The sequence below is a fragment of the Capricornis sumatraensis genome, chromosome 13, assembly GCF_032405125.1.
Source record: "Capricornis sumatraensis isolate serow.1 chromosome 13, serow.2, whole genome shotgun sequence".
NCBI lineage: Eukaryota > Metazoa > Chordata > Mammalia > Artiodactyla > Bovidae > Capricornis > Capricornis sumatraensis.
In genome coordinates this window covers 76294733-76307906 of record NC_091081.1, presented here as the reverse complement: position 1 = coordinate 76307906, position 13174 = coordinate 76294733, and the positions used below count along the sequence as shown (strand labels likewise).

At 39.2% G+C, this 13174-nt stretch overlaps 1 protein-coding gene across 2 annotated transcripts in view; it reads left to right on the top strand.

Moving 5' to 3' along the window:
* LOC138089973 (nesprin-1-like) overlaps positions 1-13174 on the top strand; it is a 103448-nt gene that overhangs the window by 17841 nt on the left and 72433 nt on the right. For both annotated transcript variants that reach the window (XM_068985552.1, XM_068985551.1), the window contains exons 8-9: positions 955-1110; positions 12850-13008. In XM_068985552.1, the coding sequence (XP_068841653.1) occupies positions 955-1110; positions 12850-13008 (315 nt within the window). The remainder of the gene's footprint in view (positions 1-954; positions 1111-12849; positions 13009-13174) is intronic.

Here is a 13174-nt window from a genome sequence, read left to right as displayed (position 1 = left end):
ACAAATTGTAAAACTAGTCATCTGCTCAAAGCATTGCAAAAACCGTTGAAAAAACATTCAAATATTGTTATATGGATTTTTTTTTCTGAAATTATTCCCCAAAAGGACAAAATACATATTTTACCAGTAACTGAACAATCTCTCTTCTTCTGCAGTAAACATATTCAGTTCATTATTTTAAATCAAGTAATACCAGCAACACATCTTTTTAGCTACAGTGTATCAATAAGTCTGTAGCAATTGATAGTGTTTGAAGATGAGAGTTAAATCTAGTAGTTTGGATTTTTAAAAAGTATTTCACAAACATGATCGGTCACTAGAGACAAAGGTAAAGGATTTTATAAAGCTGATTTTAAAAGCAAGATCAATACGGCGATGAAACTTAATCTAGGAAAGACAATCAGAAGTGGTCAGTGAAGTGGAAAATAGATCTCCATTTCCAGTTAGGAAAGATTCCGCAAGCAACTTGGTACTGTACCAGAAGAACCTGGCAAATTATCAGATTATGTAGGAAGCAAATAAAGTGTTGGGTTGGTCAAAAAGTTCATTCAGGTTCATTCAGATCTGATGGAAAAACCTGAATGAACTTTTTGACCAACCCAATAGATACCAGTTTGGGTGTTCAAATAGAATGGAATGGAAAGGTAATGACATGAAGTGCCAGTGACAAGTCACTTTCGTTGTGTCCAACTCTTTGCGACCCTGTGGACTCTAGCCTGCCAGACTCCTCTGTCCATGGCATTCTCCAGGCAAGAATACAGGGTTGACATGCCCTCCTCCAGGGGATCTTTCTGACCCAGGGATCAAACCCAAGCCTCATGACTGCTGCATTCCCGGGTGCCACCTGGAAGCCCAGAGACATTAAGAGGGGAGTTCAAATACGCTTGAGAAATTGGTGATGATAGATGCCCGTGGGTATTCAAGTTTTGTGCTTTCCTTAAAAAAAAAATCTAGGAATTGGAAAACGCAGCTGGGAGCTGGACAGATGACTTGGCACAGCTGACACTGCTGAAGAAGGCTCTCTGTGCTTACATCAGCGCAGATGATATCTCCATCCTTAACGAACGCATGGATCTTCTGCAGAGGCAGTGGGAAGAACTATGCCACCAGGTGAGACAAACTCTCGACACTCAGCATCCGCTCAAAAAGGCTGAGAACTAGATTGTTTGAAATGTCTGTGGCTGTGTCCACATTTGGACCCATCCCATTTGGATAGAGGAAAACTCTGGGCTTATTATGACAATGCTTCAAATTTAGACAATTATTTCTTAACACTCTATTTTAAATGTATCCAAACTGGATTCTCTTGCTCTTTCTTTTACTGGCTGTCAAAATATTTTTAAAAGGAAGTACAGTTATGTGGTACAGAGATGTGGTTTTGCTAGGTTGATATTGGTGGTCCCTTTCATACTTAAAATAGGTAAAAAAGCATGGTTTTATTTGCAGTTTTAGCTGATGCTATGAGTGGTTTGTATGTGTATGCATGCTCAGTCACTTCAGTCGTTTCCAACTCTTTGCAACCCCATGGATTGTGGTCCACCAGCCTCCTCTGTCCATGGGATTTTCCTGGCAAGAATACTGGAGTGGGTTTCCATGCCCTTCTCCAGGCAATATTCCTGACCCAGAGATCAAACCCATATCTCCTGCATACAGGAAGGTTCTTTACTGCTGAGTGACTGGGGAAGCTCGGTTTTGTACATTTAACATTTCTTATTGCACTTGATTTATGATAGTTGTTTCCTCACAATTCATGAGTATATGACATTTTTAGCCATACTTGACTCATTTAATAAGTGCATTCAAAGGGCGTGCAGGGTAAGTCACTTCAGTTGTGTCCAGCTCTTTGCAACCCTATGGACTGTAGTTCACCAGGCTCCTCTGTCCATGGAGTTCTCCAGGCAAGAACACTGGAGTGGGCTGCCATGCCCTCCTCCAGGGGATCTTCCTGACCCAGGGATCGAACCTGCATGTTCTACATCATCTGCATTGGGAAGCGGATTCTTTCCCACTAGTGCCCCTGGGAAGCCCACGTTCTAGGTGCACAATACCTTAAAAGAGATCCCAGAATGGGTTTTGATTTGGAAATGAAAGAGAAAGATTGCTGGAGTGACAAGGAGTGGAGATCATACATTCAACGGAGCAGGAACCATGTCTGTAGGGTTCCCTACTGTACCTTCGTCACCTTGCCTGGCACAAAATAGGTTACAATGCATATTTGTTAAACGAATCAGTCACATTAATTATTGTGAATTTCACAAGCTATAGTAGATGTCCCTACTGTGTAGTTTACCATTGAGCTGAGACTAAAATCGGTTAAAAAGAACTTATACAGTGAAGAGGAAAACCAGGTATAAGTAAAACAATATACAAAATGTAAGCAAACTAAGGACTGTGTGGATTGCAAAGAATAAAGGAAGCGCTTATTGAATTGGATAAATCTTGAACTGAGCGCTGAGATCAGAGTGGAAAAGACGGCTTGGTATAGGGGGAAAAGTGGATGTGTTAGACAAGGTTGGAGCCTGAAAAAGGTACAGGAATAGAGCAGAGAGAGAACCTGGCTGGAGAAAAGTAGCTGTGGAAAGGTTGAAATGGAGAAAAATTCTGGAGTACACTTAGCAAATGCATGCACGCATGTGCGCGCGCGCGTGTGTGTGTGTGTGTGTGTGTGTGTGTGTGTGTTTTTAAAAGAAAGAATTGTAAGAGATGATTTTCATTAAGCACGTCAATGATTTGCATTCAAAATTCATTTAATCACGTTTCCCAGGGTTGTACATTCTCAGTGAACCCAGTGAGGAACTTAAATGGAGTGTGTTGATACTTGTCACACTTTATTCTTTTCTGAGTCTTCAATCCAGAATCTATACCATCTAGTAAATTTTTTAAATTTTTTTTAATGTAAAGATTTTGTCATAGCATATATAAATAAAAGTCATTGGGTGGATATAGTCATTCGAGAATGATCATAGCAGTGTTAAGTTACCCTTGTGAGCTTTATTCATCCGTTTTTCTTAAAACTGAGACAAGTCTAGCACTGCTTGCTGACTCAGTACTTTCTAGTAGATCATGTGAAATGAATTAGGCTAGATCCATTTCTCTAGCTCATTGAGGTCTGTGAAGCTTTCAGAGCCATAATACTTTAAATACTGGCTCCCATCACTTTCCCAAACCTACCGTGAGATCCTCTACCCCAAGATCTTGCTCAGGCCATTCTTCTTGCCTAAACTTCCTGCCTAGACCATTCATTCCTTCGTTTTTGATTTTCTAATCTATCCCCTTCTCTTGAATTCCAACACTCCTATGCTGCCACTGTTTGAGATGCTCAGACCTCTGTATTTTCCTGTTTCTCTGAACTCCCGACTACCTTTCGGTCTATGCCATCGTGTGCACTGTTCCTTCGTTGCTCCCTTCTTCTCATTTTCTTTTTATGTTTGCGACTTGATTTGAAGACGCTGAGGCTCTTGAGGACAAACCTTTTCTCTGCATCTCCAGTACCTAGAACAGCTGAGTGTTCATTTATACTGTTGGTTATCAAGATAGGATTTTAGGACATTTATTTTATTTCTTACGTTCCTCTAAATGTAAAATAATGACAAGGTTTCTGAATATTTTGGAGGGTGAGAAGATTATGAGTATGTACTACTTTTTGGCTTAGGAAGACTAGTACTATGTATGAAAACCATCGTGTATAGAGGATGCTCACTTCCAGTTACAAGCTGAACAAGTTCCAGGAATTTAACATCCAGCACAGGACTATAGTCAACAGACCAGATTATATACTTCAAAGTTGCTAACAGAGTATATCTTAAGTGTTCTCAGTTCAGTTCAGTTCAGTTCAGTCGCTCAGTCGTGTCTGACTCTTTGCAACCCCATGAACCGCAGCACGCCAGGCCTCCTTGTCCATCACTAACTCCCGGAGTCTACCCAAACCCATGTCTGTTGAGTCAGTGATGCCATCCAACCATCTTATCCTCTGTCGTCCCCTTCTCCTCCTGCCTTCAATCTTTCCCAGCATCAGGGTCTTTTCCAATGAGTCAGCTCTTTGCATCAGGTGGCCAAAGTATTGGAGTTTCAGCTTTAACATCAGTCCTTCCAATGAACACCCAGGGCTGATCTCCTTTAGGATGGGACTGGTTGGATCTCTTTGTAGTCCAAGGGACTCTCAAGAGTCTTCTCCAACACCACAGTTCAAAAGCATCAATTCTTCGGTGCTCAGCTTTCTTTTAAGTGTTCTCACTACACATCAAATAATGGTAATTATGTGAAGTGCTAGAAGTGTTGATTAACCTTGTGGTAATCATTTCATAGTATATATGAGTATCAAATCATCACATTGTACATCTTAAATTTATGCAGTGGTATATGTCATCTATATGTCACTAAAGCTAGAAAAGGACAAAAAGTTATGTTGTAAAATTTCTCAGCATACTTACATATAGCTAGGCCACAGTCTGTTTAGAAATACATTCTGAAAGCACCTGTTGATCATATAACATTCTGTGAAGAGAATAATACCTTGCACCTGTGAGTAGACTAAGACAAGTTAAAAAAAAAAGAGGAAGCAGAAACAGTGTGTCTAGAAACCTTCTCTATTGAACGTCTTGAGGCCTGAAGCTGAAGCATACCCTTCTCACATTGCTTCAGTCTAAAGATTCCCTTGTAGCTCAGTCGGTAAAGTGTCTGCCTGCAATGCAGGAGACCCAGGTTTGATTCTTGGGTTGGGAAGATCCCCTGGAGAAGGAAATGGCTACCCACTCCAGTATTCTTGCCTGGAGAATCCCATGGACAGAGGAGCCTGGCAGCCTAGAGTCTATGGGGTTGCAAGAGTCAGACACGACACAGATAAGGCTAAGCACAGCACACAAACAATTAAATCAGCAAAAGTTTAGTCATGTGTATTCATACCAGAGTTGCCAGGATATAACCGGAAGGAGAAGTATATAGACCAGTTACTACTTCTTGAGTTAGTGTTTCCGGAGAACTTCTGTCAAGCATGCAACCACAAAAGGAAACGAGCTTGTGCCTACGTCTCAGTTTAAAAAGTTAAAAACTTTAGTGAAGCAAGGCATAATCCCCTTGTTAAAGACCAAGCAGTGTGTTCATATTCCAATGAAAGCAACTGGTGAGAAGTACGGACTGACTGGGGCTCCAGACGAGGAGGAGAGGGCCGCCCTGTGCGTGACCACTGCAGAGTTGAGGTAACGGAAAAGTGTCCTGCCTTCAAGTAGAACCCCTGGAAGGACTGCTGTGCCTGTAGATAGTCATGGCTTCCGTTTGCTTTCATTCCTGCTTTGGTTTGTAGAGCTGTGTGTAATTCCAGCTGAGATATAAATATATCATCATTGTAATTGCTCGGTGTTCTTTCAGATTGTCATGGTAAAAATATTTGAAGCAGAAGAGGATGTGTTTCCTGTTCAGCTGCCTCACACTCTGGAGGTTTTAGCTGGTGTTTGTCAGCTGTTGGTGGTGCAGTGTGTTTAAACCCTTGAGAAAACACAAATATGTGCTAAACTGATAAATAAGTTGAGGGCTTCCACTGACCTCAAAGAACAAACCAAAAGGAAAAATGCTGTCCCCATTATCAATTGAAATCTTTTGAAAAGCTTTTGGCACCAGTTTGTAACCAGTGTTTATGGCCTACCTGTTCCTTCTTTCAACTGCTACTCTGTGAAAGCAAGTAAAATGAAAATAACATTTGCGTGGTGTGTGAAAAAGACTAGAAACATGTATTCAAGCTGCTTCATGAATACATGTGTGTCAAAGAGAAAAAAGCGTTAAAAACGCAAATTTCGTATATAGTTGTACTACCAGTAGTAATAGTAATTAAGTAGGCTTAACTTTTGTTGGGCTTCCCTGATGGCTCAGGTGGTAAAGTATCCACCTGCAATGCAGGAAGCACCAGAGACTTGGATTCGATCCCAGGATTGGGAAGATCTCCCAGAGGAGGGCATGGCAACCTACTCTAGTATTCTTGCTCAGAAAATCTCATGGACAGAGGAGCCTGGTGGTCTATGATCCATGGTGTTGCAAAGAATCGAACACGACTGAAGTGACTGAGCATTTAACTTTTGTTAGCTCTAGGATGTACTGGTCACTTTCTTGAATTATTTTCTTGTTTGAAGAATATATTCTATTATGAGCCTACAGTGTTCCAGTGCATAAGACATTTCATATAGCAGACACATGTTTACTCCAAGCCATAAACATTTAATGAAATTTGGGACAAATGGAAAATTAATTTACAAACAATGAAAATAAAGCTTAAGAAAGATGAATAATCTTGCCCTGGTCATAATCAGTAGTAAGTGATAGAGATTGTTTTCGAATCTCATCTGCCTCTGGTATTTGACCATAACATTATATTGCAACGTATATCAAAAACTCAAGCTTTACTGGTCAATGTGACCCTCAAATGTATCTAACCTCCTCTCTCCCTGTCTCTGAAAACAGGGTAGGTGTTACCCTCTTTTAACCTAATACCTACCTCTCAAAGAAGTAGATAATATTTTCTGTTGTGTGGTTGTCTTCCCTGAAGTGTTGTTGCTAAAAGCCCTAGAATTTATTCTTGCTCATGGCCAGGATTCGAGGGAAGACTCAGAGGCACTCCACAAAGCAGAGCTACACAGCATCTGACGTCTGAAGGGCAGGGATTTCAAACTTTGTATGGAAAACAGTTGCTCTGGGCAATTTCAACTATGAAAATATAGTTTCAGCTTGGATAGCAGTCAAAGCAAAAATTGTAATATTAGCGTGATTCTGATATTCTGTGAATGAAAAAGAAAGTTATATACACCAGAAAGTTCAAAATCTTAGCATTCCAGCAGATGGAACTACACTCTGCTGTCAGAGGTTGAGAGGAAACTGGTGCTGGAGGAAATGTGCTCTTCAGGACTGTCTTGGTAGAACTTGATATAGGTGAAATTTGTGTCTAAAACTTTTAAACTGTGTTTTCTTTTTTCCATTCCCATCAATACCCACAACAAGTAAATGCACTATTGTTCTGCCTTGAAGAAAAATTAATGGTAAACTGAATTATACCAATGGGGAAATACTGAATAGATTCATAAGCGTCACCTCTACCCAGAGAAATTTTTATTTTAAAATATCATATTAACTCAAAAGAGTGAATTTTTAATGGTAACATTTCAAAAATTATGGAAGGTTGTGGGGTTTGCTGTCTAGGCAGCTCACTAAGCTGGACCTGGCATGAATATCCTGGGCTTATAGTCTAATTCCCAACTTTTTTTTTTTGGAGAAAACTTCTTCAGTATCTTTTTTCAACTGTTTTTTAAATGGAAATATAGTTAATTTACAGTGTTGTGTTAGTTTCAGGTTTTTAGGACAGTGATTCAGAATATGTGTGTGTATATATATATATATAATTTTTCAGATTATTTTCCATTATCAGTTATTATAAGGTTGAATATAGTTCTGTGTGCTATACAGTAGGGCATTGTCAGTTATCTATTTTATATATAGTAGTGTATATATGTTAATTTCCTCCCCGCAGTCACTGTTTCTTTTGGTAACCATAAGTTTGTTTTCTATGTCTGTTAATCTACTTTTGTTCTGTAAATAAAATCATTTATATAATTTTTTTTGGATTCCACATATAAGTGGTATCATATAATATTTTCCTTTCTGTGACTTACTTCAGTTAATATGATAATCTCTAAAGCCATTCATGTTACTTCAAAGTCATTATTTTATTATCTTTTATAGCTAAGAATAATTCATCTGTTGATGAACACTTAGGTTGCTTCCATGTCTTGGCTATTCTAAATAGTGCTGCTTTGGACATAGGGGTACATATATCTTTTCAAATTACATCTATGCCCAGAAGTAGAGTTGCAGGATCATACAGCAGCTCTGTTTTTAGTTTTGAAAGAACCTCGATACTGTTCTCCATAGTGGCTACACCAATTTACATTCCCACCAGCAGTGTAGGAAGGATCCTTTTCCATACTTTCTCTAGCATTAAGTATTTGTAGACTTTTTGATGATAGTCATTCTGACAAGTATGAGTTGATATCTCATTGCAGTTTTAAATTGTTTTTCTCAAACAGTTAGTGATATTGAACATTTTTCATATGCCTGTCAGCCATCTGTATGTCTTCTGTAGAGAAATGTCTATTTAGATCTTCCGCTCATTTGTTGATTGAATTTCTTTCTTCTTCTTTTTTTTTATTGAGCTGTGTGAGCTGGTCGTATATTTTGGAAATTAATCTGTCAGTTGCATTGTTTACAAATATTTTCTTCTGTTCTGTAGGTTGCCTTTTCATTTTGTTTATGGTTTCCTTTGCTGTGCAAAAGCTCTTAAGTTTAGTTAGGTCCCATTTGTTTATTTTTGTTTTTATTTCCGTTACTCTATGTGATGGATCAAAAAAGATATTGCTGGAATTTATGTCAGTAAGTGTTCCACCTGTGTTTTCCTCCAGGTGTTTTCATAGTATTCAGTTTTACATTCAGGTCTTTAATCCATTTTGAGTTGATTTTGGTAGACAGTGTTAGAGAATGTTCTAATTTCATTCCATGTAGCCACCCAATTTTCCCATCAACATTTATTGAAGAGACTGTCTTTTCTCCACTGTATATTCTTGGCTCCTCTGTTGTAGATTAATTGACCATAGGTGCATGGATTTATTTCTGGGCTTTCACTGAACCATGTTGCCTGCTTTTGTGCCAGTGCCATGCTGTTTTCATTACTGTAGCTTTGTAGTATAGTCTGAAGTCAGAGGGCCTGATTCTTCCAGCTTTGTTTTTCTTTCTCAAGATTTCTTTGACTGTTCAGTCTTTTGTGTTTCCATACAAATTTTGAAATTTTTTGTTCCAGTTGTATAAAAACTGCCATTGGTGATTTGATAGGGATTACATTGATCCTGTCAATTGCTTTGGATAGTATGGTCATTCTAACAATATTGATTCTTCCAATCCAAGAACACAGTTTGTTTTTTTTGGTTTTTTTTGTGTGTGTTTTTTTCACATCTCTTTGTATAGTCTTCAATTTCCTTCATCAGCATCTTACAGTTTTTAGAGTACAGATCTTTTGCTTCCTTATGAAGGTTTATTCCTAGGTATTTTATTCTTTTTCATGTGATTAGCTCCCATCCTTTTCTAAGAGGCAGAATCACAGAGATTTGGGGCTGTAAGGAACCTTGAATATTATTTACCTAATCAATAACAGAGCCAACCCTGACAGAATTGCTAACTAGGAAGTGTATAACACCTTAGAAATATTTTCACATTCATTTGAAAAAGAAAATTCATTAAATAATCATTGAAAAGTAAAATAGATATATGGAAAAATGGCATATATGTATTAAAGCAAAAGGTAGCAAAATGTTAACAGTTTTAGTCTAGGGAGTATGTCATAGCTGTTTACCACATGATTCCTTCAACTTTTCAGTATGTCTGATGTTTTTCATAATAAAATGTTTAGTGTAAAAAGGAAAATTGAGAGGTAAGTGTTTAATGCAGTGAGATGGATGGCAGAAGTCTAGCATTATCAACTTGACCATACAGAATGTCTGCAAAAGTGGATCATCTTCTTGCCACTCAAATAACATTGTATTTTACTAACATGCAGTTTAATTCAATAGAAGCATTCCATAGTATCTCAACCAGTACTGCAAAGACAAGAGTATTATGAAGTCAGAAAAGTTTAGAATTCTTAAAAGGATCATTCTAGTCCTAGAAATAAGAAAATAAATCCATTGTATCTACAATGTATAAAGAACAACAACAACAAAAAAGTCAGCAATAAAAAAAAAAAATTAAGAAATGGGCATGGAATTTGACCAGACAGTTCTCCAAAGAAGTCATACAAATGGTCAAGAATATGAAAAGATTCTCAATATCATTAGCCTTCAGGGAAATGCAAATCAAAACCATGGTGAAATGTCACTTTATATCCACTAGGATGACTGTAATTCAAAAGACAGATAATGACAGGTATTGGTGAGGATGTGAAGAAGTTGGAGCTCTGTTGAGAGTGGGAATGTAAAATGGTATAGGCATTTAGAAAACAATCTGTAGTGTTACTGTACAACTCAGCAAGTCTGCTTCTGGGTATACACTCCCAAAGAAGTGAAATTTATGTCCAGACAAACACTTGCACGCAAATGTTCATAGCAGCATTATTCATAACAGCCCAAAAGTGGACACAACTCACATGTTCGTTGGTAGATGAATTAATAAATAATTGTGCTTTGTCCTGTGCTTTAGTCACTCAGTCGTGTCCAACTCTTGTGACCCCATGGACTGTAGCCTGCCAGGCTTCTCTGTCCATGGGGACTCTCCAGGCAAGAATACTGGAGTGGGTTGCCATGGCCTCCTCCAGGGGATCTTCCCAACCCATGGATCGAACCCAGGTCTTCTGCATTCCAGGCATATTCTTTACCAGCTGAGCCACAAGGGAGTCCCAAAATATGTGCTATACCCACATGAAAAAAATATATTCTTCAGTTAAAAGGAATGAAGTATTGATGCATGTTCCAATATGATGAATCTTAAAACCATTATGTGAAGTGAAAGGAGCCACTCACGAAGATCACATATCAATTGATTCTGATTATATGAAATGTCCAGAATAAAAAAATGCATAGAGATTCAGTTCAGTTCAGTAGCTCAGTCATGTCTGACTCTTTGCAACCCCATGAACCGCAGCACGCCAGGCCTCCCTGTCCATCACCAACTCCCGGAGTCCCCCCAAACTCATGTCCATTGAGTCAGTGATACCATCCAACCATCTCATCCTCTGTCGTCCCCTTCTCCTGCCCTCAATCTTTCCCAGCATCAGGGTCTTTTCAAATGAGTCAGCCCTTTGCATCAGGTGGCCAAACCATTGGAGTTTCAGTTTCAATATCAGTCCTTCCAATGAACACCCAGGACTGACCTCCCTTAGGATAAACTGGTTGGATTTCCTTGCAGTCCAAGGGACTGTCAAGAGCCTTCTCCAACACCACAGTTCAAAAGCATCAATTCTTTGGCACTAAGCTTTCTTTATAGTCCAACTCTCACATCCATACATGACTACTGGAAAAACCATAGCCTTGACTAGATGGACCTTAGTCGGCAAAGTAATATCTCTGCTTTTAAATATGCTGTCTAGGTTGGTCATAACTTTCCTTCCAAGGAATAAGTGTTGTTTAATTTCATGGCTGCAATCACCATCTGCAGTGATTTTGGAGCCCCCCAAAATAAAGTCTGACAGTTTCCACTGTTTCCCCATCTATTTCCCATGAAGTGATGGGACCAGATGCCATGATCTTCATTTCCTGAATGGCTTTAAGCCAACTTTTTCACTCTCCTCTTTCACTTTCATCAAGAGGCTCTTTAGTTCCTCTTCACTTTCTGCCATAAGGGTGCTATCATCTGCATATCTGAGGTGATTGATATTTCTCCTGGCAATCTTGATTCCAGCTGTGCTTCTTCCAGCCCAGCATTTCTCATGATATACTCTGCATATAAGTTAAATAAGCAGGGTGACAATGTACAGCCTTGACATACTCCTTTTCCTATTTGAAACCAGTCTGTTGTTCCATGTCCAGTTCTAACTGTTGCTTCCTGGCCTGCATACAGGTTTCTCAAGAGGCAGGTCAGGTGGTCTGGTATTCCCATCTCTTTCAGAATTTTCCACAGTTTATTGTGATCCACACAGTCAAAGGCTTTGGCATAGGCAAGAAAGCAGAAATAGATGTTTTTCTGGAACTCTTGCTTTTTCCATGATCCAGCGGATGTTGGCAATTTGATCTCTGGTTCCTCTGCCTTTTCTAAAACCAGCTTGAACATGTGCAAGTTCACGGTTCACATATTGCTGAAGCCTGGCTTGGAGAATTTTGAGCATGACTTTACTAGCGTGTGAGATGAGTGCAATTGTGTGGTAGTTTGAGCATTCTTTGGCATTGCTTTTCTTTGTGATTGGAATAAAAACTGACTTTTTCCAGTCCTGTGGCCAACTGCTGAGTTTTCCAAATTTATTAGAAAATAGATTAAGTTTGGGAGGAAGATGCTGGGGTAGGCAAGGGAGTGAGTTCTGATGGGTACAGGATGGGGCAGGGGCCGGGAGTTGTATTGATGAAAATCTTACAATATTGATTGTGCTGGTAGTTGTAAAACTGTTAATAAATGAAAAAACCACTGAGTTGTACACTTTATAAAAGGACAAATTGAATGGTGTGGAATTACATCTCAGTAAGGCTGTTATATGAAAAAGAAACAAGGATACATAAATAAAAAAGAAAACCAACAGGGATATAAAAGAATTTGCTCTAAGTAAAGTGGCCAGGATAGAGCTGATCAGGAACTGAGCTCTCCCACTGTGTCCCTTGGTCCACCCTCTGCAGACACCTGATGCTCAACTCATTCTTCCTTCTTTCCTTCCTTCCTTTCTTCCCTATTTTTCTTTCTTTCCCCTTTTCCTTCCTTCTTTTGTCTTTTCTTTTTTTCCTGCCCATTCCCTTCCCCCTTTTCTTATTCTTTTCTTGTTTCTTGTTTATATATATATATTTTTAGTTAAAGTACATTCAGTAATCCCATATCATAGCTACAGAACCAACTATAGTGAGAAGCTGGATTGTTCAGAACCTTTTATAAGAGAACGGGCATGTGGCTCTTGGGAGGGAAGTAGAGGATTCAGTGTCTCCCACTCATACTTAATAGCAAATCCTGGTTGTGAAACTCACTAGGCTAGAGCAGCATCCTGGGACTGAGCCTCCGGGAACAGTGGCCTAAAGAGATTCACAACCACTGCTTGTCTTAGTCCACCCAACAAACTTCGTTTGCTTCTTCCCTCAGGCTATGAGTTCCACTCTGATTATCCTGTTGCATTTTCTCTCATTTTGAACTTTTCAGCTCTCCTTAAGGCGACAGCAAGTAAGTGAGAGGTTGAATGAGTGGGCCGTCTTCAGTGAAAAGAACAAGGAGCTTTGCGAATGGCTGACTCAGATGGAAAGCAAGGTTTCTCAGAATGGAGACATTCTCATTGAAGAAATGATTGAGAAGCTCAGGAAGGTAACAGATGTGTGGCTACATATGTTTCACTCTCTGTAGTGTTTAGGCATTGGTACAGAAGATGGCCTTACTCCCAGTTACTTTCCTGACAAAGGAGCACTCTGTTACAAACACTTCATCTTTTTGATAGAAAATTAATGTGCCCGGAAAGGCTTCCTTGACATGT